The sequence below is a fragment of the Bombina bombina genome, chromosome 5 (assembly GCF_027579735.1).
Source record: "Bombina bombina isolate aBomBom1 chromosome 5, aBomBom1.pri, whole genome shotgun sequence".
NCBI lineage: Eukaryota > Metazoa > Chordata > Amphibia > Anura > Bombinatoridae > Bombina > Bombina bombina.
In genome coordinates, this window is record NC_069503.1 from 599,334,234 (window position 1) to 599,360,326 (window position 26,093).

At 39.8% G+C, this 26,093-nt stretch overlaps 1 protein-coding gene across 1 annotated transcript in view; it reads left to right on the forward strand.

Annotated features, from left to right (window-relative positions):
- CNTNAP2 (contactin associated protein 2) overlaps positions 1–26,093 on the forward strand; it is a 2,991,056-nt gene that overhangs the window by 2,526,760 nt on the left and 438,203 nt on the right. The window contains exon 15 of the mRNA XM_053715812.1: positions 12,620–12,776. Coding sequence (XP_053571787.1) covers positions 12,620–12,776 — 157 coding nt within the window. The remainder of the gene's footprint in view (positions 1–12,619; positions 12,777–26,093) is intronic.

The window sequence follows — 26,093 nt, forward strand, 5'->3', positions numbered from 1 at the left end:
ATCATTAAAGGGAAATAATACTCATATGCTAAATCACTTGAAAGAGATACAGCATAACTATAAAAAGCTGACATGAAAATATCACCTCAACATATATATATATATATATATATATATATATATATATATATATATATATATATATATATATAAATTATATATATATATACTGTGTATATATATATATATATTTATATATATATATATATATATATATATATATATAGGTATACCTCACTTTACAGCGCTTCACTTTACAGCGCTTCGCTTATACAGCACTTTGTTTAGCTAAAGTTCAACCTCCAAGGAATTTGAAACAGTGTTATACTTATCGTGAGATTGTGAGAAAAGTGACTGGCACCATTTTGTTATGTGCAGTTCACTCTGTTTACAGCATTACTTCCTTACACTGAATATGTAAATAACATGACTGTTCCTGCTCATGCCAGATGCAAATTTCCTTGCAAGTCCTGGGACTAGCATTCTTTACAGTGGGTATGAATACTTTTTTGAGGTAAATATCTTTTTTTTTAACATAGAGTCAGCTTTTTACAGCTATGCTGCATCACTTTCAAAGGCTTCAACATTTGGGTTTCATGTCCCTTTAAAGGGACACTGTACCCAAATTTTTTCTTTTGTAATTCAGAAAGAGCATGCAATTTTAAGCAACTTTCTAATTTACTCCTGTTATCAATTTTTCTTTGTTCTCTTGCTATCATTATTTGAAAAAGAAGGCATCTAAGCTTTTTTTGGTTTCAGTACTCTGGACAGCACTTTTTTATTGGTGGATGAATTTATCCACCAATCAGCAAGGACAACCCAGGTTGTTCACCAAAAATGGGCCGGCATCTAAACTTACATTCTTGCATTTCAAATAAAGATACCAAGAGAATGAAGAATATTTGATAATAGGAGTAAATTAGAAAGTTGCTTACAATTCCATGCTCAATCTGAATCACGAAAGAAAAATTTTGGGTACAGTGTCCCTTTAAGCTACATCATTTTCAAAAAAAATTAAGGCATTCTAAAACTTTTGACACACACTGATCTTTGAACAAAATTCCCTGGTGACACCCTTTTGTGGGAGCTGTACACACACTAAACTTGTATGTTCTATCGAAATCACAAAAACTTTACTGGTTTGGCTATTGATAAAGAATTGCTATAAAAAAAGGATATTGTGTTTTTAAAACAATGGACTTGGCTGATATGTTATTCTATAGCATCACAACAGAAATATATTGTAATTGCAAGGTGTTTTTATATCTAGGGGCCTTGACAGTTTTAGGCCTTTTTAGTGATCTTTCAAAAGGCCCCTAGAGACCTCCTTCTACAAAACGTGGTTTTATGTTATACACCACTCAACCTATGATTGAAAGAGCAGGTGATTATCTTTCCAATAATGTGTCTTGCTTACCCCTCATCTGGTTATCTCAAGACCTCTGCAGTAGCCCAGCACTTCTGGGATGTGATGATGTCACTGGCATTCCAGGATTTCTCTAGCAATGCTGAGCCACCAGATCATCAGGGATAAGGGTGGGGTCGATAAGCTCAGAATGCAGCACCTCCCAGGATGACGTGGTTGTCATCCACACAAAAGCATTGTGCAGATGACTACCAAGTGTCATCATGCACAGGAAAAGGGTTAATGTACAAAATTAGCACTTGTAGAAAACACTTTTATGGGGTCAAGTCTGGTCTACGCTTTAGTGATTTTGCATCAATATTGACCCTAAGTTCGATATTACTGTATCATGGATACTGTACCAAAGAAACTAAGGTTTTTATTAAAAGGTTTATTTTCAATGAAAGGCTTGAATTTGCTAAGAGTTAGAAAGGGAAGGGAAAATAAACAAAACAAACAACAAGTAGTATGTATACAGCCCTACTAATTATTTAGTTCAGATGTTTCAGCCACACCCATTGCCAACAGGTGCATAAAATCCAGCACATAGCCATGCAATCACAGTGACTTTAAACATGGTGCTGTCGTAGGATGGCACAAGTTAGGTTTGTGAAATTTCTGCCCTACTAGATATGCCCTGGTCAACTATAAATGCTATTGTGAGGTGGAAGTGTCTAGGAACAGCACAAAGTGCTCAACCACACACACACAGCAGGGCTGGCAAGTGCTGAAGCACATAAACATAGCCTATCATCTCTTACATCACTAAGGAGATCAATCTACCTCTGGAAGCAACATCAGTATAAGAACGGTGTGCCAAGAGGCTTTTAAAATGAGTTTCCATGGCCAAGCAGTTGTACACTGTCAGGGTGCCAGGAATCAGACTGAGACGAGAAGTGCAAAAATAATCACACCTTTATTAATAGCAAAAAATAATAAAAAGTCCACAAGTCAAATAACAATCCAGGAGTCAAAACCAGAGCTGGTAGTCAGACGAGCCGAGTCAGGAGCCAAAGCGAATAGTCAGATGAGCCGGAATCAGGAACAAGGAAAACAGCAGAGTCAGGAACAAGTCAGGGATCAGGAACCAGGAAGGACGTCAGGCAGCCAGGTAATACACAGGAACTCTCACAAACAGGTCTGAGACAACGCAAAGGCAAAGCATACTGAACAATTCTGAAACTGCATCCTGTCTCACATGGATGATGCACACCAGTCTGGCCGTAAAAGGAAGTGCAGTAAATGAGCAGCATCCCCTACAATGCAACATAGTCAGGAAGAGAGGTGAGTAAAATGGCTGCCAGCAGCATATGGCAAACACAACAGGGAAAAAACCCTGACAGTACCCTCCCCTCAACGACCCCTCCCCCACGGGAGGACAAAAGGCTTATTGGGGAAACGGGCATGGAAGGCACAGAGGAGGGCGGGAGCATGAACATCAGAGGAGGGAACCCAAGAACGCTCCTCCAGACCATAGCCCCTCCAGTGAACCAAATACTGTACACGGCCCCTGGACATACAAGAGTCAATAATGCTGCTGACCTCATACTCCTCATGGTTGTCAACAAAGATAGGATGGGGACGAGGCAACACAGTGGTAAACCGATTACAAACCAATGGTTTCAAGAGGGAGACATGAAAAACATTGTAGATGCGCATAGCAGGAGGAAGGTCAAGAGCGTAGGCCACAGGATTAACCCGTCGGAGTATTCGAAAAGGACCAACATAACGGGGAGCCAATTTATTGGAAGGCACACGAAGGTCAAGTTGCAGGAGGACAGCCAAACTCTCTCACCAACCTGATAGGAAGGTGCGGGTAGACGCCTACGATGAGCCTGGAACTTTTAGCGCTGCATAGAACGATGAAGGCAATCCTGAATCTGCACCCACGTGGAACGGAGTTGCCGGATATGCTCCTACAAAGCCGGAATACCCTGAGACATGAATGAATTGGGCAACAAGGATGGTTGAAACCCATAATTCGCCATGAACGGGGATAACTTGGAGGAAGCATTAATAGCACTATTACGAGCAAACTATTCCCAAGGTAACAGTTTAGACCAATTGTTGTGGTGATCTGAGACATAGCAATGGAGGAACTGTTCCAGAGCTTGATTAGACCGTTCTGCAGCCCCATTGGATTGAGGGTGATATGCCAAGGAGAAGGAAAGCTGGATCCCCATTTGAGCACAAAAGGAATGCCAAAATCTGGAGACAAACTGGCTACCCCGGTCCAACACTATCTCCTTGGGTAACCCATGTAAACAGAAGACCTCCTGGGCAAAAATTGAAGCAAGCTCCTGAGCGGTAGGCAACTTCTTCAAGGGAATGCAATGTGACATTTTAGAAAAATGGTCAACCACCATAAGGATAACAGTATTGCCATTGGAAACAGGGAGCTCGACAATGAAGTCCATGGAAAGATGTGTCCAAGGATGCTCACCATTAGCAATAGGTTGAAGAAGACCCACAGGAAGATGTGGAGGAGTCTTATTCTGTGCACAAACTGAGCAGGAGGCAACATACGCTGCAACATCAGAACGAAGACCTGGCCACCAGAATTGCCGAGTGACAGACCAAATCATTTGGTTCTTGTCTGGGTGACCTGCGGCTTTAGGATAGTGGTAAGTGTGCAAAAGTTTAGTTCAAAAATTTTCAGGAACAAAACACTTACCACTAGGTTTCTCAGGAGGTGCATTGGTTTGTGCAGCCAGGATCTCCTCCCCCAAGGGAGAAGTCAAATTAGTATATATGGTAGCCAAAATATGGTCAGGAGGTATAACAGGAGTAGGTACAGACTCCTCCTTGGACAGAGGTTAAAATTGTCGAGAGAGGGCATCAGCCCTAACATTCTTACTACCAGGCAGGTAGGAGACAACATAATTAAACCGAGACAAAAATAGCGCCCATCTGGCCTGTCGGGTGACAAACGTTTTGCTTCAGATAGATAAGTTAAATTCTTGTGGTCAGTAAGAATGAGCACTGGCACGCTAGTACCCTCGAGAAGATGCCTCCATTCCTTAAGTGCCAAAATTATGGCCAGTAATTCCCTGTCACCAATTTCATAATTGCACTCCGCTGGAGACAATTTCTTAGAGAAGAAACCACATGGATGCAAGGAACCGTTAGGCGTAGGACGTTGAGACAAGAGGGCACCTACTCCAGTCTCAGACGCATCGACCTCAAGAACGAAAGGCAGGACAGGGTTAGGATGAGCCAGAACTGGAGCGGCAGCAAAGGCAGTTTTAAGACTATCAAAGTCCTTAATGGCAGTAGATGACCAATGGAGTGGATCATTCTCTTTATGGGTCATGTCTGTGATAGGTTTGACCAAGGAAGAAAAGTTTTTAATAAACTTTCTATAGTAATTGGCAAACCCCAATAAACGTTGAATAGACCGAAGACCAACTGGGCGAGGCCACTGCAGAACTGCAGATAACTTGTCAGGATCCATGGAGAACCCTGCAACGGAGATAACATAACCTAGGAAGGTTACTTGAGTCTGATGGAACTCACATTTCTTGAGTTTACAAAACAGGCCGTTCTCACATAGTCTCTGAAGAACCCGTGTAACATCAGAACGATGAGCCTCAAGTGTGGGTGAGTGTATGAGGATGTCGTCTAAGTACACCACAACACACTGTTGCAACATATCTCGTAGGACATCATTAATAAATTCCTGAAAAACAGCAGGAGCATTACATAGGCCAAAGGGCATTACAAGATACTCATAATGCCCACTCCTGGTGTTAAATGCTGTTTTCCATTCGTGGCCCTCCTTAATCCTAACGAGATTGTACGCTCCTCTCAAATCAAGTTTAGTAAAGACCGTAGCTCCCTTGAGGCTGTCAAAGAGTTCCGTAATAAGCGGAATTGGGTAAGCATTCTTAATGGTAAGACGATTAAGACCCCTATAATCGATACATGGTCTTAACTCGCCACCCTTTCTCTTCACAAAGAAGAAGCCAGCCCCTGCAGGAGAGCAGGATTTGCGGATGATCCCCCGCGACAGAGCATCGGCAACATACACCTCCATAGCACAATTCTCTGCAACAGACAGAGGATACACCCGGCCCTGAGGAGGAATGGCTCCGGGTTGCAGGTCTATGGCACAATCGTAAGACCGGTGAGGAGGCAACGTCTAGGAACTCTCGGTACTCCTCTTGCAATTGAGATACCGAAGAAGTGCACAAGACTTTAACTTTTTTTCCGAAGGCAAGTGAAAATACATTGCGGGGACCACGACAAAATTTCGGACCTGCGCCAGTTGAGACTGGGATTGTGCTTTTGGAGCCAGGGATAACCCAGAACAACCGGAAAATGTGGAGAGTTTATCACCTGGAACTGGAGGGTTTCAAAATGGAGAGCCCCAACAGCTATGGACAACGGAGCAGTTTCGTGAGTAACGAGTGCGGGCTGAAGGGGCCTGCCATCAATGGCCTCAATAACAAGCGGAACGGACCAAGGCAAAACAGGAATGGAGTGCTTTGATACAAAAGCACTTTCAATGAAATAGCCCGCAGCACCGGAGTCAACAAGAGCCTGAGTGACTATGGAGGAGTCCACCCAGGAAAGGACAACCGGGACCAAAGGTTTCTCCTTAAGCAGTTCCAGGGACAAGGATAAACCACCCAAGGTCTGCCCCCGACAGGACCTTAGGTGTGAGCGTTTCCTGGCCGTGTAGGACAAGACTTCAAAAGGTGACTCTGTAACCCACAATAGAGGCAGAGTCCTCCCTCCTCCTAAAGGCCCTCTCCGCCGTGGAGAGACGCGTGAATCCCAGCTGCATCGACTCAGCAGTACCTGGTGACTCGGGACCAGGAGGCATGGGAGGAGAGGAAGGCATGGGTGGGAACGAACACGTAGGAGACAACGGAACAGGAGGCTTCCACAAGCGCTCCTTGAAAGAAGGCCTCTCTCTGAGTATGATGTCAATAAGGATCAAAAAAGACACCAATACCTCGAGATCCTCTGGTAAATCTCTGGCAGCAACTTTGTCTTTAATTGCATCAGAGAGCCCATGAAAGAAGACGGCAACAAGGGCTTCATTGTTCCAACCTACCTCTGCAGCAAGCGTACGGAACTCAATAGCATACTGAGCAACAGATCTTGTACCTTGCTGAAAGGATATGAGTCGTTTAGCAGCAAAGGAGGAGCGAGCCGGAACATCAAATACCCTTCGAAAGGAGGCCACAAATTCAGGGTAATTTGAAATCACAGGTTTATTAGTCTCCCACAAGGGATTATCCCAGGCAAGAGCTGTGTCAGAGAGTATCGAGATGAGAAATCCCACCTTAGCTCTGTCAGAGGGAAACGCCTGAGGTAACATCTAAAAGTAAATGCCCACCTGGTTCAAAAACCCTCTGTGTGTTTTCTTTCTGGTTGCCGCACCCACCAGTCATTTCAGGAGGCTGCACGCCCGGGTACGTCTGTGACTGTACTAAGGTACATTTATTGATTTATAGCAGTGGCGGCAACGCTACCACACTGCATCTGCTATATACACAGCACTGCACAGCATCAGCATATGCACTAAAGATCGGGCAGTATGTTAGTGTAGGTGGAGGATATATAAAGTAGCATATGTAATGTTCTGTATGGAAATGATGCACCGCACCCACGGTTGCTCCTTTTACATCCTCCCAAGTTCCTCGAAATCAGTACACCAAAAATCTAGTCAATGATCTGCAAACACATAATACAGACCGCCAAAGCTGCAGCAGATTGCAAAAGCATCACAACAGATGGGGTTAAATGGGCCCCTGCTGGCATGCATATATCATATTCATATACACTGTTGTTAAAAAATAGCGCTAATTGAGAGGGCGAGATTCATAACTGCTCATGAGGTTAACAGGAAACTTTCATCTAAAACATAAAATGAAAAAAAAACATTGGTGCCTACTGCCTTATTCATAAATGCATTTAGTTATTAACAGGGGAAAAAAACTTTATTTACAATAAGATAAAGTAAAAATGACAATAAGATTTAAAAAAAAACCAGTCTTAAACAGTATATAAGCTTTAACAACAAAGTGTATACCATGAGCACTTCTTGTGTTCCTTTCTCCTCCCACAGCTCTTTGTTTTCATTATGTGGTTTGTACATACCATTTTTATAACTTGATGCATGAGAGGTTGCTTATGTCATGTGAATGAACTTATACATGGCTAACATTTATTATAAATTTTGGCTAGTATTCAAACTATTGCATTGCTGGACAGGAGATCCTGCTAGTAGAAGTATACTTTTAGATCATAATCTGAATATAAGCTGTGGATAATCAACACTATGTATCCCGACACAGGAATCTAATTATTAGTGTGATGTGTCACCATGGTTACAAAAAGGGCACATATATATATATATATATATATATATATATATTTATATATATACAGTATACATATATATACATATATATACACTCGCATATATGCAGCACTGCACTACCACTGTCTGATTTGCTATGCAGCACAACCACTGTCTGATTTGCTATGCAGCACAACCACTGTCTGATTTGATATGCAGCACAACCACTGTTTGATTTGAATTTAGCCACCAATCAGCAAGCATTACCCAGGTGCTGAACAAAAAATGGGCCAGCTCCTAAGCTTACATTCCTGCTTTTTAAATACAGATAATAAGAGAACGAAGAAAATGTGATAATAGGAGTTAATTAGAAAGTTGCTTAAAATGCCGTGCTTCATCTGAATCATGATAAAAAAAAATGGGGTTCATATCCCTTAAACTAGAAATGGGATGGTATGTAATCAGTTGGGGGGGGGGGGGGGGTTGGCGGCAAACTGTATCCTTGCCTGTGTGGCCAAAAATCCTAGCACCGGCCCGGAACCCCTAATCTGCCCCCCTACACCGCCACCACCTACATTATGTTATTAAACCCTAATCTGCCCCCCCTACACCGCCGCCACCTACATTATGTTATTAACCCCTAATCTGCTCCCCCCTACACCGCCGCCACCTACATAACACTTATTAACCCCTAATCTGCCCCCCCTACACCGCCGCCACCTACATAACACTTATTAACCCCTAATCTGCCGTCCCCAACGTCGCTGCCACTATATTAAATTTATTAACCCCTAAACCTAAGTCTAACCCTAACACCCCCTAACTTAAATCTAATTTAAATAAATATAAATAAAATTACTATCATTAACTACATTATTCCTATTCAAAACTAAATACTTACCTATAAAATAAACCCTAAGATAGCTACAATATAACTAATAGTTACATTGTAGCCATCATAGGGTTTATTTTTATTTTACAGGCAAGTTTGTATTTATTTTAACTAGGTAGAATAGTTATTAAATAGTTATTAACTATTTAATAACTACCTAGCTAAAATAAATACAAAAGTACCTGTAAAATAAAACCTAACCTAAGTTACAATTACACCTAACACTACACTATAATAAAATAAATTAACTAAATTAAATACAATTAACTAAATTAAATTAAATTATCTAAAGTACAAAAAACACACTGAATTACAGAAAATAAATAAATTACAGAAATTTAAAATAATTACACCTAATCTAATAGCCCTATCAAAATAAAAAAGCCCCCCAAAATAAAAAAAAACCCTAGCCTAAACCAAACTACCAATAGCCCTTAAAAGCATATCCAGGGAGCATGGAAAATGCTTTGTAATTTGAGAAACCTTGTAATGTGCAAAGTTACAGTGTTAAATGATTTTAATTGTTTATTTTGCAATGCAGTGCTTTGTTGTTGATATTTGGGGGCCTGTTTATTACGGTGCGAGCGGACATGATCCTATATAGCGGATCATGTCCGCTGCACATCAATAAATGCTGACAGCATACGCTGTCGGCATTTACCATTGTACCAGATGCTGCCCCCTGCAGATTCGCGGCCAATCAGCCTCTAGCAGGTGGTGTCAATCAACCTGATCGTATTCAATCGGGTTGATTTATGTCAATTTCTGTCCGCCGCCTCAGAGCAGGCAGACAGGTTATGGAGCAGCGGTCCGTACGGAGATTGATAAATATGCGCCATGATATGAAGTTAAAGTTTCTTTAAAAGGGACATGATGCTCAAAAAATGTCTCTGTTCTTTCCAAAAGAAAATGTGTCTAAATGTATTACAGAGCTTTGTGTTTTGAAAAACTGACGTTCCTGTGATCAATAAACTTTTACTTAACCCCTTAATGACCACAGCACTTTTCCATTTTCTGTCCGTTTGGGACCAAGGCTATTTTTACATTTTTGCGGTGTTTGTGTTTAGCTGTAATTTTCTTCTTACTCATTTACTGTACCCACACATATTATATACCGTTTTTCTCGCCACTAAATGGACTTTCTAAAGATACCATTATTTTCATCATATCTTATAATTTACTATAAAAAAAAATATAAAATATGAGGAAAAATTGAAAAAAACACACTTTTTCTAACTTTGACCCCCAAAATCTGTTACATATCTACAACCACCAAAAAACACCCATGCTAAATAGTTTCAAAATTTTGTCCTGAGTTTAGAAATACCCAATGTTTACATGTTCTTTGCTTTTTGTGCAAGTTATAGGGCTATAAATACAAGTAGCACTTTGCTATTTCCAAACCACTTTTTTCCAAAATTAGCGCTAGTTACATTAGAACACTAATATCTTTCAGGAATCCCTGAATATCCCTTGACATGTATATATTTTTTTTTAGTAGACATCCCAAAGTATTGATCTAGGACAATTTTGGTATATTTCATACCACCATTTCACCGCCAAATGCGATCAAATACAAAAAATCGTTCACTTTTTCACAAATTTTTTCACAAACTTTTGGTTTCTCACTGAAATTATTTACAAACAACTTGTGCAATTATGGCATACATGGTTGTAAATTCTTCTCTGGGATCCCCTTTGTTCAGAAATAGCAGACATATATGGCTTTGGCGTTGCTTTTTGGTAATTAGAAGGCCGCTAAATGCCACTGCGCACCACAAGTGTATTATGCCCAGCAGTTAAGGGGTTAATTAGGGAGCTTTTAGGGAGCTTGTAGGGTTAATTTTAGCTTTAGTGTAGTATAGTAGACAACCCCAAGTATTGATCTAGGCACATTTTGGTATATTTCATGCCACCATTTCACCGCCAAATGCGATCAAATTGAAAAAAAAGTTAAATTTTTCACAATTTTAGGTTTCTCACTGAAATAATTTACAAACAGCTTGTGCAATTATGGCACAAATGGTTGTAAATACTTGTCTGGGATCCCCTTTGTTCAGAAATAGCAGACATATATGACTTTGGCGTTGCTTTCTGGTAATTAGAAGGCCGCTAAATCCTGCTGCGCCTCACACGTGTATTATGGCTAGCAGTGAAGGGGTTAATTAGGGAGTTTGTAGGGAGCTTGCAGGGTTAATTTTAGCTTTAGTGTAGAGATCAGCCTCCCACCTGACACATCCCACCCCCTGATCCCTCCCAAACAGCTCCCTTCCCTCCCCCACCCCACAATTGTCCCCGCCATCTTAAGTACTGGCAGAAAGTCTGACAGTACTAAAATAAAAGGGTTTTTTAAAAAAAATAAAAAATTTTTTTAGCATATTTACATATGCTAGGGTGTAGGATCCCCCCCTTAGCCCCCAACCTCCCTGATCCCCCCAAAACCGCTCTCTAACCCTCCCCTCTGCCTCATTGGGGGCCATCTTGGGTACTGGCAGCTGTCTGCCAGTACCCAGTTTGCAAAAAAAAGTGCTTTTTTTATTTTTTTTGGGCTTTTTTCTGTAGTGTAGCTTCCCCCCCCACACAGACAAACCCCCACCACCTTGCTGATCTTTTTTTTTTTTTAAATATTTCGAAATTTATACATTTTTTATTAATTCATTTTCTGTAGTGTAGCGGTTCCCACCCGCTCCCTCCCCGTGCACGCGCCCGCCCCCGCCCTCCCGTGCACGCGCGCGCGTCCGTGCGCGCCCCTGCTCGTCCCCGCCCACGATCCCGCCCCCCCTGCACATAACCAGGGCCATCGATGGCCGCCACCCGCCTCCCGGTCCGGCTCCCACCCAACAGCGCAGGGAGCCACCGATCTCCGGTGCAGAGAGGGCCACAGAGTGGCTCTCTCTGCACCGGATGGCTACCAAAGGTTATTGCAGGATGCCTCCATATCGAGGCATCACTGCAATAACCGGAAAGCAGCTGGAAGCGAGCAGGATCGCTTCCAGCTGCTTTCCAAACCGAGGACGTGCAGGGTACGTTCTCAGGCATTAACTGCCTTTTTTTTGAGGACGTACCCTGCACGTCCTCGGTCGTTAAGGGGTTAAATTAACATGAAACCCAAAATTGTACTTTCCATGATTCAGGTATAGTACACAATTTTAAACAACTTTCCAAATCCATTCTATTACTTTGTTCTTTTGGTATCCTTTGTAGAAAAGCATACCTAAGTAAGCTCAGGAGAAGCAGTGCACCAAAAGCAGCTAGCTAATCATTGGTGGGCGGATGCATATTTATGCCTTTTGTTGTCATTGGTTCACCTGATGTGTTCAGGTAGTTCCTAGTAATGTATTGCAGTTCCTTCAACAAAGAAAGTTAAACAAATGTAATAAGGAAAGTACATTGTAAAGTTGTTTAAAATTGTATGTTCTATCTCATGAAATAAAAAATGTGTTTTTTTTGTCCCGTTAACCCTTACACAAATAAAAACTATTTTAATATGTTTAATTGCTGCTCTTTCATTTGTGTGACAAAAAAAAAAACTAATTCAGTAAAATGTTTAAAGCAATTCTATCCAGACAAAAGTTATATGATAAAAAGTGAAGAGTCCGTAAGATGTTTTAGGCTTAAGAGAAGTACAACAATAAATCGTAACAGGAAGGTGAGTGGCAGGCTCTGCAATAACCAGTCTTGCGCTCCAAAAAAGTGAAATAAAAAAAATATTTATTAGTAGAACAATTAAAGAATATACAAGTGAGGCTGAACACAGAACAGGGGGGACAAAACAAACAAGCCTGACGCGTTTCGTGCCCCCTAGTGGCACTTATTCATAGGCTCTTCCGTGTATACAACAATAAATCCCCTATGATGTTTGCAATAATACCAGAACACCACTAGTTCTGAAACATAATATTATAAAACTTATGTGAAATGGGCTTTGTGAATACATTCATTGCTTATAAAACCCCTGGTAATTTATAAAGTCAATGACAGTAACATCATTTTTTACCTTATTTTTCAGATGGAAACCCATATACATGGTGGGTTGGAAAAGGTAATGAGAAGCATCACTACTGGGGAGGTTCTGGTCCTGGAATTCAGAAGTGTGCTTGTGGCATAGAGCGGAACTGCAGTGATAATAAGTTCCACTGTAACTGTGATGCTGACCAGAGACAATGGTAAGAAATGTATTATCTATATTTCATACTAATCACGCAATATTTCAATATGTAAAGTAATAGGAAAACTTCAAAAGCAGTTGTACCATAAGCCTAACCAGGTAGGTACCTTGGGTGTTTCTATATAGTTGTTGGCACACCCTAATCACCTCCATGCGGACAGGGCCGGATGAGTGCTGTAGCATTCCAAAGCACCGGTAGGGAGGTCAAATTATGTCCACTAACCGGCCCCATACCAGTGACACAGCACCCCCTCCCTTTGAGAGGTGCTCTTGCCAGATCCTTGTAGGATACTGGCTCTTCTTTTGCCAGGCTTCCATGCAGGACGTTCCAGCATGCAGCAGCCAATTGGTGAGGGAAGCAGGGATAGGATGTGCTGTCATATTCATATTCCTACCCCTTCCTTAAAGTGCATTTCTGTTGTGTGCCAGAATTAGCACTAAGGTTAGAGTGGGAAGGGGGCTTGGGGGGGATAAGGGTATGGAAATGAAACGGGGAAGAGAGAAAGTGTGCGTAATCAGTGTGCGTGAGTGTGTAAGTGTATATATGAGTGTGTACATGTGTGTATATATTAGTACATGTATATGCATGTGCGTGTACGCACTCAGTGGCTGTACACCCTAATGTAGTATGCTGCACAACACCTATGGTTGGCACCCACGTCACAATCTCACACTTAAATGTCAGATATACAAAAATGATGCTAGGTGTACATTCACAAAATTGTCTTAACCCCTTAAACCAAAAAGATGTATATATATATATATATATATATGTATATATATATATATATATATATATGTCATGATGTACTGTCATACACCTAGATTACAAGTTTTGCGCTAAACAGGGTGCGAAAATAACGCCAAAAAATTGCGTCATTGCACTCTCCATAGCGCTGAAACTGAGGTTCACAGAAAACCTATTACGGGCAACACTCATATCCATGCCAGGAGCAGTCATCCAAAACAAGCGTTTCATTCTGTTGCAAAGGGGCAATTTACAAGGCTAAAAAGAATTTGCACCACTCCGTATCAATATGAGGTACATGCTAATCTTTTGACAGAACGACTGAAGGATAGAGGCTACAAACAGAATATCATTTAAAGGGTGAGAAAAGAAGTTATTACCCTCAAGAATAACAGATAAGAGATATATATGTCCATGTATCAGTATTATCCAAGTAGTAATAAAGTCTTCACGGATAACCAGAGATCTAAAGTATCAGCTCTACAAAAGTGAAACAATCTATCCACTAAAGAATACACACTATCTGAATCGGAAATGTGTATTCGATATTGCCACTATAGCATACAAACCGAAATCGGATTGATGAATACAAAACAGTTTATGATTGGACGATAGTCTATGATGTCACAATTAAGGCTAAGCTTTGATGGGATAAAAACCCGGCATATTGGCGCCGCCCTACCCTTTGAAAAAGCCGTTTGTCGACAAAACATGTCAGGGGAGGTTGGGAAGTAAATGGGCTCTTACCTTCTTCTTTTTTAATGTAGAAAGAAAAACTAGCACCTTAAAAAACTTTAGGCCACAAATTTATATTCAAATCCAGTAATGTCCTATGTTACTCTATACATATAGAAATAGGATCACTATTTAAAAAATTATTAACCTTTGAATACAAGTGTTGCAATAGAGGAACAAGTATAACCTCCAAACTATTTTGTATACTGAATTAGAACACAGGCAGCTATTTACATCGTACAAGCCTAAAGCAGGTTGATTGGAGATAGTTTATTTCCCAAATATTACTACACTACAGAAACAGTAGGTAATTATTTGAAAGTACTTGAGTAGGAGTATTTGCAAACCGGATCTTTAAATTAGAACTCACAGTTAATGTATATACATCTACTCAAGACTCAAGACTGGTTAGGCATTCCCTGAGAACTAATATTTTATAACAGTAACTATAGTTATTTACTGAAACTATTGAAGGGGGTAGACGTATACACCAGATGCTTCGATTAAGACTCATTGCAGCTGCTCACTGAGCAATTAATTTACTAAAAAATATATATATACTGTTTTAACACTGGTTACCCAGACAGTAACGATTACTCACTTGAAATTTCAGTGGTATCTAGCTAATGACTTTGGATTAATATCGACATCCTAGACCATTTAAAAGGAATAACTGGTATCTCATTAATCCTGCCCTTGCATCTTTAGACAAAAGAATTAAATAAAGTGCAAAAGTTCCCCTAGAGGAGACTCTGGGTGCACCTGTGCCCAGCTTGATCCTTAAGCATCCTTTGAACAGTTCAAAATAATTGCCACCCTTTTAGCACACCCGCTTACATAAAGCCACCGGTGTACTTGAATTATCAAGCTGCATACCCCCGCTTCACGGCTCCCACCCACAGTAGATGCTTGCAAACCTGGAGTATCCTCGCTCCCTGGTTACACCTGTCCTGGGGCTTTTACAGCTGGTACGTACTTGGAGTGACTCCTGCTAGACAAGCTTCTCTCCCACAGCCAGCGCGGATCCTCCACTGCATCCCTCAGGATAGGCCAAACTTTGCTCCGGGTGATGACATCACTCCTGGCGGCCGACTTCAGGTTGTATGACGCTTACCGGTTCTCATTCTGGAAAATGTGGCAGTTCCCTGGTATACAGGTATAGTATTCTTGTCCGGGATAATACAGGGATGCTTTACTCCCATTCAAAGGCCATCGTTAGAAAAAAGAATAAATGACTGGAGGAGCATCGATACGGGAAAAAAATAAATCTTGACTTTTATTTCAAGTAATTAAAAATTTACAGCATACAAAATGTGCCCATAACGTCAAAAAGAACAGCTTACGCGTTTTCGGCTACATGCCGTACTCACAGCTGAATTGGTAATCCTTCCAACATACAAGCTTTTTAAAAGAGTTAATAACATCCTATTGGTTCATTTCAATAGGTCAACGAAATGGACAGGTCACAAAGAATAATCATTAAAACTGTATTACATAATTAACATATATTCGTGACCTACAGTTCAGATATTCAATCAATTTATTTACAAATATAACCCCTGCAGTTTTAACACTGTTTTAGTTGCATTTTCAATCTAGTTGTAATGTAGTTAAAAATATGTATCAATGGTTAGAATATATGTGTGTTTATACGTATAAGCCGGACTCTCCCTATTGGTCATTTTATTAGACCCCAGCGTAGGGTTAGATTTCAGGGTTGGTAAGTGATAGAGACTTTTCATGTATATATGTGTATTTATTTATTGGTATTATATTTATACCTTCCCTATATCCTATAAGCCCATGCCATTCTTGTTGTTAAACCTACATATTGTAGGTGGCAAATTGTACAGCCTGCTAAGTATACCGCATAAACTGATCTACAGTTCATACACATCTTATGGTTAAAAATCTTATTGGTGACATCGCTTTTAAAGCCTTCACCAATTAGGAGGTGGTCGCATGCTTCACAGGTTGGATTACTGCACCTGAATACACCTTTAAATCTTAACCATGAACTCCCTTCAACCTTTTGTATTGGTTTTTACTGCGTTGGTGCTAGGATATTTCCCAGAGAGACACAGTTTCTAAAAGAGTATTTACAGCCTTGTTGTATGGTACCGGCTAGAGAGTCATCTGCAGCCAGAAGTCTAAAATGCTTCTGAACTATTCCACAAATGTTGTGGTACTGATCACTGTAGTCTGTAACAAAGAATGCTCTTTTTTTAGTAAAGACAGATTCCCAAGCTTTCTTAGTTAAAAGGTCTTGTCTCCTACTAGCACCCACTTCTTTTCTCACCCTTTAAATGATATTCTGTTTGTAGCCTCTATCCTTCAGTCGTTCTGTCAAAAGATTAGCATGTACCTCATATTGATACGGAGTGGTGCAAATTCTTTTTAGCCTTGTAAATTGCCCCTTTGCAACAGAATGAAACGCTTGTTTTGGATGACTGCTCCTGGCATGGATATGAGTGTTGCCCGTAATAGGTTTTCTGTGAACCTCAGTTTCTATCCCCTTTTCCGGGTATAACAGGAAATTGAGTTTAGTTTTGTTGCACTCAAAAGTGAACTCAAGTCCAATTTCATTGGAATTAATCCAATTTACAAATTCAAGGGCACTCTCAGTTGTTCCCCTTCATACCAGGAGCAAATCATCTATATAGAGCCTATAGAAGTGTATATTTCTCCTGAAGGGGTTCTTCTCTCCATAGATGTGGGACAGCTCCCACCACCCCATGAAGAGGTTTTCGTAGAAGGGTGCGAATTTTGTACCCATCCCTGTCCCACATCTCTGGTGATAGAAGCCCCCTCAAAGGAGAAATAGTTGTGTGTCAGAAAAAACTTAGCAGTCCTTAGAATAAACTGTACATACTCCCTGTGGTGACCAGTGTTTCTAATTAGAAAAAATCCCAAAGCCTCAAGGCCCTTGTTGTGGGGAATGGAGGAATACAATGCTTTAACATTGATGGTGAGCCAAAAGTCAATTCCTTTTATGGCTGTATCTATGTTTATTGTTCTTTTGGTAAAATGCAAAAGTGAATAGTGATTATCTGTTGGAGCATGCCTAGAAGCTGTGAGCTCAGTTGAAATACAATGCCTGTGTCTAAACACTGATAAGAGGGGTGGAGTTAGCTGCTCCAGGCAGTTTAGCTATGTAATTCATTTTGCTTATTTTTGAAAATAATTTTAAAATAGTTACCAGCAATTTTTAAACATTTTTTTATGCAAACTATTTTAAATGAATTAGCCCTTTTAGGATATGCACAGATCTCAACCTGTTTTATGGCACTCTAACTACTGGTGGAACAGTAGGAACCTCCAGGGTAGTGGTCTCAGTAACTAATACACCTTCCTCCCCACCTGATGCAGAGCTCTCATCGTAGGACTCTGCCTCACTCTATGAAAATGTTACCTTTATACTATTTGTATTGGTGTTCATTGGTGGTGTATTATTTCTATTCCATCTACCTCTACCTCACCCATTAAACCTGTTATAGGCTCTTCTACTCTCAAAGTGTTCCTTCCTGTTTCATACATACACTTTTTTATTATCATAATCAGCTTGATCCCTTAGGTATTTATTATGTTTTACATCAAGCCTTAGCCAAGCAAGGCCTTAGCCTTTGCTATCGATTTCTGTAATATACCATCATACTTGGGATATTCTAGTGCAGTACTTCTTAAATTCAGTTTCACCTGAATAACCTCTATCTGTTTGCTAATGGTGTCAAGTGCTTTTGATTTTAAGTTTACTAATAGAACAATACGCCTTAATGAACTTTCCAAAAATATTTCATTCCATTGAAAGATAAAGTCTCTATCCTCAGTTTGGAAAGTTGGAAACTTGTTGAGCCTTAGGCCCCTTGGTACAATCCCCAATGCGTAATATTTATTTATTTAGTCTCCAAATGTCCCATCTTAGCTTATTCTCTTTTATCAATAGAATAAAGAGAATAAGAATTCTAACCCTATGCTGGGGTCTACTAAAGTGACCAATAGGGAGAGTCCAGCTTATACGTATAAGCACACATATATTCTAACCATTGATGATACATATTTATAACTAAATTATAACTAAATTACAACTAGATTGAAAATGCAACTAAAACAGTGTTAAAACTGCAGGGGTTAAGGAGCAATTGTAGCAAATTCAAATTTTTGAATCTCTACAGTTTCAGCTTCTCAACATACATTTAAAAATGATGCTTTGTGTTAGTGGAATAGCAATTGATTGTACATAGAGACACATAGACTGAGTCTTGTAACTTGTCTTTGTACAGAGAGATTCACATGTACAAATAAAATTTATAGGACACAATTATTCCTCCTGGTGTGTAAATTATACCTAGAATGATGAATTGTAATGAATTGTGTATAATAACAGAATATGTATTTCAGCACATTTTTATATATATATATATATATATATATATATATATATATATGTAAAACAAAACACGAAAAGGGGACAGCACTCTCAGGCCGGACTGGGTACACATCCCATGACCCTGCAACATGCACAGCCCTGGGTGCAAAAACAGCACTCTCAGGAAACTGCACCGTCCACAGAGCCACAGGCAGTTAACCCCAGACAGGTCTGGGTGCACGTCCCAAATGGGTAAATTACAAAAAAATATATATACGATAATATAGCACACAGAAAAAGTCAAGCACTCACTTACAAGCTCACAACTAAGATAAAAAGTAACAATGGAAGAGTTAGTTACCGCATCTGGCCAAATGGGATATTTGTAAATAAATTGATTGAATATCTGAACTGTAGGTCACAAATATATGATAATTATGTAATGCAGCTTTAATGCTTATTCTTTGTGACCTGCCCATTTCATTGGCCTATTGAAATGAACCAATATGGTGTTAGTAACCCTTTTAAAAAGCTTGTATGTTGGAAGGATTACTAATTCAGCTATGAGTACGGCATGTAGCCAAAACGCGTAAGCTGTTCTTTTTGACGTTATGGGCACATTTGTATGCTGTAAATTTTTAACTACTTGAAATAAAAGTCAAGTTTTATTTTTTTCACGTATCAATGCTCCTCCAGTCATTTCTTTGTTTTTCTAAGAGAAATACATAGCCTGTGCTATCTTCAGTATTTTATTGGTAGAATACTTATTATGGTCTAGTTCTAACTCCTTGTGTTTTTAATTAACAACCATTTATTTTAAAGTTGCCAATTAAAAGTTATATTTTATTATTTTGTCCTTTCTCAAATCCGCTATTCTTTGCTCAATTCTTTGTTCAATTATTTGCATGAGGGAATTTTAGTGCTTGAAGTTGTACATTTTTTTGCAGTCTTGTACTGTTTTTGGAAACATTGTATATAGTACACAACACCTATACCAATATAATATACCAAAATCTAAATGTCTGCATTGGGTATCAGTGGTGCTGATCGTTGGTGGTGAAGGAGAATTTGGAGGGGGGAGGGAGGGGTTTGGACCACTACACTACTGTAAAAATAAATGGTGACAGCGGGAGAGAGCAGGAAGGATGGAGGAGGAGGGGGGGAATAGAGGGTAGGGAAGACAATCTTGGTGGGGGAGGTGGGGTAAATGGTGGGGGCAGCTACACTACAGAAATATGTTTTTTTTAATTAAATAAAAAGAAAAAATATATCAAACTGGGTACTGGAAGACAGCTGCCAGTATTTAAGATTGCGGAAATTATTAAGAGGGAGGAGGGTTAGAAAGCTTTTTGGAAGGGATCAGGGAGGTGGGAAGGTAAGGGGGTAATCGTACACTGAAGAAAATAATATTTAAAAAAAAAAAAGTCTAAAACTTTATAATGGCAGACTGTCTCCTAGCTCCTAAGATGGGGGTGACCAGTGGGGGGTGAGGGAGGGAAGAGAGCTGTTTGAAGTTATCAAGTAGGGATCAGGGGGTGGGAAGTGTCAGGTGGGAGGGTAATCTCTACACTAAAGCTAAAATAAACCTTACAAGCTACCTTCAGTGCTGGGAATAATAAAAGTGTGGTGCACAGCTGCAATTAGAGGCCTTCTATTTACCAAAAAGCAATGGCAAAGTCAAATATGTCTGTTATTTCTGAACAAAGGGGAACACAGAGAAACGTTTAAAACCATTTGTGACGTGATTGAACAAGCTATGTAAATAGTTTCAGTGAGAAATCTAAAGTTTGAGAAAAAGTTAACTTTTGTTTTATTTGATCGCATTTGGCGGTGAAATGGTGGCATGAAATATACCAAAATGGGCCTAGATCAATACTTTGGGTTAAATAAAAAGAGAGAAGCGCTCAACCTGAGAACGAACAATAGCATAATAGCTTGTTCTATGGCTAGTTACCAACCAAGAAGCAGCCTCTTTTTGCTCAACATGTGCCTTTCACAGAGAAGAACTTTCCTGAAGCATATCAGTCTGATCCTGACTTCACAGTACAGTCCAGCCCCAAAATACCAGGCCATCCCTCTCTGAACAAGAGAAACAGCAAAACCCCAGACGTACATTTCGGGCTATTGTGGGCCTTTTCAGTGAGGTGCAGCCATATCACTCTAGGCACACTGAGCAACGGGTCCACGTCTGGATTCCCGCATCACACTTAGGGAGACTTCCCTAAGTGTCATAACTTGCATAAATAAAAAGAGAGAAGCGCTCAACCTGAGAATGAACAATAGCATAATAGCTTGTTCTATGGCTAGTTACCACCCAAGAAGCAGCCTCTTTTTGCTTAGCATGTGCCTTTCACAGAGAAGAACTTTCCTGAAGCATATCAGTCTGATCCTGACTTCACAGTACAGTCCAGCCCCGAAATACCAGGCAATCCCTCTCTGAATGAGAGAAACAGCAAAACCCCAGACGTATTATGCTATTGTTCGTTCCCAGGTTGAGCGCTTCTCTCTTTTTATGTATGCAAATTATGACACTTAGGGAAGTCTCCCTAAGTGTGATGCGGGAACCCAGACGTGGACCCGTTGCTCGGAAAAGGAGGTGCGTCTGACGGCTTGTCAGTCTGGGCCAATGCAGGTATTAGGATCGTCTCTGCTGAATATAGTCTCCAATCAAAGCCGACTCCACGGCTGCCACACTGGAAATGCCTGTTGTGCCTAGGGAGGAACCACCACCCACAGAATTGGCCAAAATATTTTCAACCAATAAATCTGACTATGCATTAACAGATTTGTTTCAAGAAATGGACAAACTGTGTATCAAAGAAACTAGATTACAGTGGGACATTTGGACACTGGGGAAATACCTAGATATGAAGATGATACCCTGGGGTCTCAGAATCTCTAAATACCCCACCTTTGAAACAGAAGACGCAGAGTTCATTGAGAATTGGAACACTATACTGAATGAATGCTCTGTCAGACTAATGATTTTGTTGGTGTCTTATAAAAATAGATTGCTAAGTGATATTAGAGAAAACATCAATGCTATTCAAATTGAGTTAAATACACGCAAACAAGAAATTGATTACCCCAGATTTGATGAGGTTTTAAAAAAGTCTGTGTCTAATGTTAAAGCTGCTGTTATGAATACTAAACATGTAAAGTATTTACGTGATCAGGCAGACTATGACACCAACACTATTCATGTGTGGAATAAGACACAGAGATTTAACACTCGCAGACAGCACAATAGGAATAGGAGTAGGGGCAGGTCACGCAATAGAAATCCTAGATCCAATAGTAGTCAACGTGTGACCTTTTCAGACAGTGAGGCACAGTCTGGGGAGGACAAATACAACTCAGACCACAATACCTACAATGAAATAAGACCTGGTATCTTAAAAAACACCACTGCACAAGGGGGTCAGACACATAGTGGCACTGCACCACCAACTGTAAAACCTAAGGTAAAAAACACAAACAAAACCAATAGTTCCAATACAGTGGAATCTAGAAGTAAAGACACACGTTAGAATCCAGACCCTCATACTAGCAACACCCAATTGGACCAGGTTTTTCCAGTTACCCCGATGAACCCCAAGGGGGGAGGGAGTACTCAGCAAGTCCAAACTCGTTATCCCTTGAGGGCACCAAAAGGGACCAACAAGTATGCACCTTCAGTGTAATCAATTTGTCTAGCATAGTTCTGAGTGATTCACAAGTCAAACTACTAAGCATAGGATTAGGATTTGTACCTCTTGTTGGGTTTGACTTATTCAAAACTATGTTAGACTTAAATCGCTTGGTTCGTAATATCACACTTAAGAAGCATTTTTCTGATTGTAATCATGATGCTGTACCTATTTCTGTTGGAAACCCTGGCTCACATATTACAAGGGCAAACCTGAATAATGATCTTACATTTTCTGAAACCTGTGATGTTATCACTCTTGACACTATGGCCAGGGAAAATCCAACAGACATAGAAATGCAGTATGCTGACAAATTTGTAGGCTTTAAAAAGCCATCCACATTTTATCCTATCCACAGCAGAGGCCCCCTTATAGAAAAATTCTAGAATAGAGTTGAAAATGATCTAAAGGATCTTGCACTTCAGAGAAAGAAACCTCCTGACAATCTTTCTAGATTGGAAAGGAAGGCTCTGAAGGAATTACACGATAATGATCAAGTAGTGATCCGTAATGCGGACAAGGGGGGCTCTGTTGTGGTTATGGATACTATGGACTACAAAAAGGAAGCCCTACGCCAATTAAATGACTCTACACAATATATGGTTCTTTTTGCTAATCCAACCAAATGTTTCCAGGTTGAACTTAGGCACCTTCTGGAAAATGGTATGGAACAAGGTTTTCTGGATAGAAATAACTTTGACTATCTATATGTGGAGTTTCCTGTGACTCCTGTGTTCCACCATCTCCCGAAGGTGCATAAGTCCCTGATAAATGTTACCGGTCGTCCGATTGTTAGTGGGATAGGATCCCTTTTTGAACACACATCAGAGTGGCTGGATGCCATCTTGTGTCCCCTGGTACAGGCTTTACCAAGCTTTTTACAGGACACTAAACATGTCCTAAGAGTGATGGAAAATTTGGTATGGGATGCCACTAACAGTTGGTTAACGATTGATGTCACAGCTCTATACTCCTCCATACCCCATAAATCTGGCATAGAGGCTATGGATTTCATTTTGACACATTATTCTAATTTAAGCCTTGAATTTAAGCGGTATGTGATTGAAGTTACAGCATTTCTTTTGAGTCACAATTATTTTGAGTTTGAGGGGGTTTTCTATCTCCATAGATGTGGGACAGCAATGGGGGCAAAGTTTGCCCCCTCCTATGCCAACCTGTTCATGGGTTGGTGGGAGCTGTCCCACATCTATGGAGATAGGAACCCCTTCAGACCACATATCACATACTATGGTCGCTTTATTGATGACTTGCTCCTCATTTGGAGTGGTAACTCAGATGACAGGACTAAATTCCTGGAGTACATCAATGAGAATGACCTGAATTTGAAATTTACCTCTGAAACACATATGAATACCATCAATTTTCTAGATATTACTCTTAAAGGTAATATTTCAGGTAAAATTGAGACCTGTATTTACAGGAAGCCTATCTCGGGGAACTCAGTTTTACACGCGAGAAGCTGCCACCCAAAGAGTGTCATGTATTCCATAGCCAAGGGCCAGCTGATAAGAACTAAGCGTAATTGCTCTACAGAAAAAACTTTTGTTGAACACGAAAGAGATCTAGTTGATCATTTGGGTAAAAGAGGATATCCAAAGAAGGTTATCAACAGGGCTGTTACAGAAGTTCAGGGCATTGTTTCGCAGACCCATGCTATACGAGAGAAAGACTAATAATAGAACAAGTACTTCTAAGACTGATAAGGTTACCTTTGTTACTGACTTTAGCACTGACTATGAAGAAGTATGTGACATTGTTAGAAGACATTTCAAACTCCTAGTGGCTGATGACAAGCTCATTAACTGTGTGGCTGATGGCATAAGATGCTCTTACCGTCGCAATAAAACATTGGGCAACTATTTATCACCTACAGTTCTGAGCAACCCACGGGCCAATATGAGTTCATGGCTAACCTCTAAAGATATGTTTAAGTGTGGAAACAGCAGATGCAAACCTTGTGATTATATTAATGTATCAGATACATTCACGTCTACTGTTACCCAGCGTACATTTGATGTCAATTACTTTTTAAATTGCACATCGCCATTTGTTATTTATCTTATCACATGTACGTTGTGTAACGTTCAGTACGTGGGACTCACAACAAGAGACATTAGATCCCGCATCAGAGAGCACCTGTCTACCATCAGAGTGGGAAAATCTTCCTCGCCCATAGTTCAACATTTCTATACTAAACATGATAAAAATGACTCTTCTTTCAAGTGGCAAGCCATTGACCATATACCCCACCCCAAAAGGGGTGGAGATAGACAGAAACTACTTGAAATGCGTGAGATGCTTTGGATATTCAAACTATACACAAAGGTCCCTCTAGGACTTAATGCTGAGTACGACTTGATCAACTATTGGGAGCGATCAAGCCTTGTTTGCTTATATCTTTATATATATATATATATATATATCGCATACATACACTATTTGTGCAGTGGGAGTTCAGTCTATTGGTGCATTTATCATATACACACATTTATTGTCCACTTATTCAGTTCTATTCTAAACATATATGGTGATATCACTCTACATATATATAGATACATATATATATATATATATATATACATACTTCCTACACTGTGGCAAGTCACAGTATGTTAGTTGGTTATGTGTGTTTAGATTACGATTATTTGAAATGTGCCTTATTCATGCCAGCTCATGTACATCTTGTGATATATATGTATTGGATTAATTATGTATTAACAATATTTGTTTCTACGTTCACTTATCTATCTATTTTATTAATTATTTATTGTATATATTTGGCCTTTATAATGTAAAGTTTTGTAGGTACTAGGTATTTCTGAATCAAAAGTGTAACAATTTGACAACAGTATTGACTATGTCAGTTTAAACTATGGATACAATCGTCACGTCATATAAGGGGTTTCCTTATCTGAGTTTTTTAACCAACTGGGGTTAAACACACCCTTTTTAAATCTGGAAGCTAACATCATGTCTCTAGGAGTAGTGATTACGGCGTAAAGCCGAAAAGCGTATACTGAGCTTTTTTTCCTTTTGTATCCTTGTTCCTCCATGGACATTTTATCATGTTGATGCAATAAATGCTATGTTTTATTTTTCACCAGTTACTGCTTACTTGTCTTATATTGGGTTTAGTGAAAATATTTCACATTCCAATGTTCTGCACATAGCAGAATATGCTCTAAGTATTTATAAATAGATATTCCTATTTATATCTGTGTATTTCTATACCTATATATAATCATATATATTTATATAGGTATAGATATATATTGGATAGGGAGCCAAGGCACTACTTTATTTGTAAAAAAAAGTCTTCCTTTTATCAGACTCAGAGCATATGAGCGGAGTGGAGTGGTGAGAATCTCCACTCCTTGCTCACGGAGCTGTTCACTCCCCTGCTCAAAGTCACACCAGGCCACTCCGCTCATTATCACTCAGCGCTCAACGCAGATTGCATCCTGCTCCACTCAAATTTCCCTCCCACTCGCTCCAAAAAAGGAAAAAAATCTGCATTTAAAGGGACACTGAACTGGCCATGTATTTAAAGGGACAGTTTACACAAAAAGTGAGAAAAAATACAATCTTAAATCAGATGATGTATACAAAGCAAATCTGAGCTCAGAATTAATAATATTAATGATTCTCTTATAATTTATAAAAAGTTGTGGCCACAACTATATAAACATAAAACCTTCCGTGGTAAAAGGCTCCGTAATACGGAAAATCCGTGATAAAAAAAAAGTTCCAATGAAT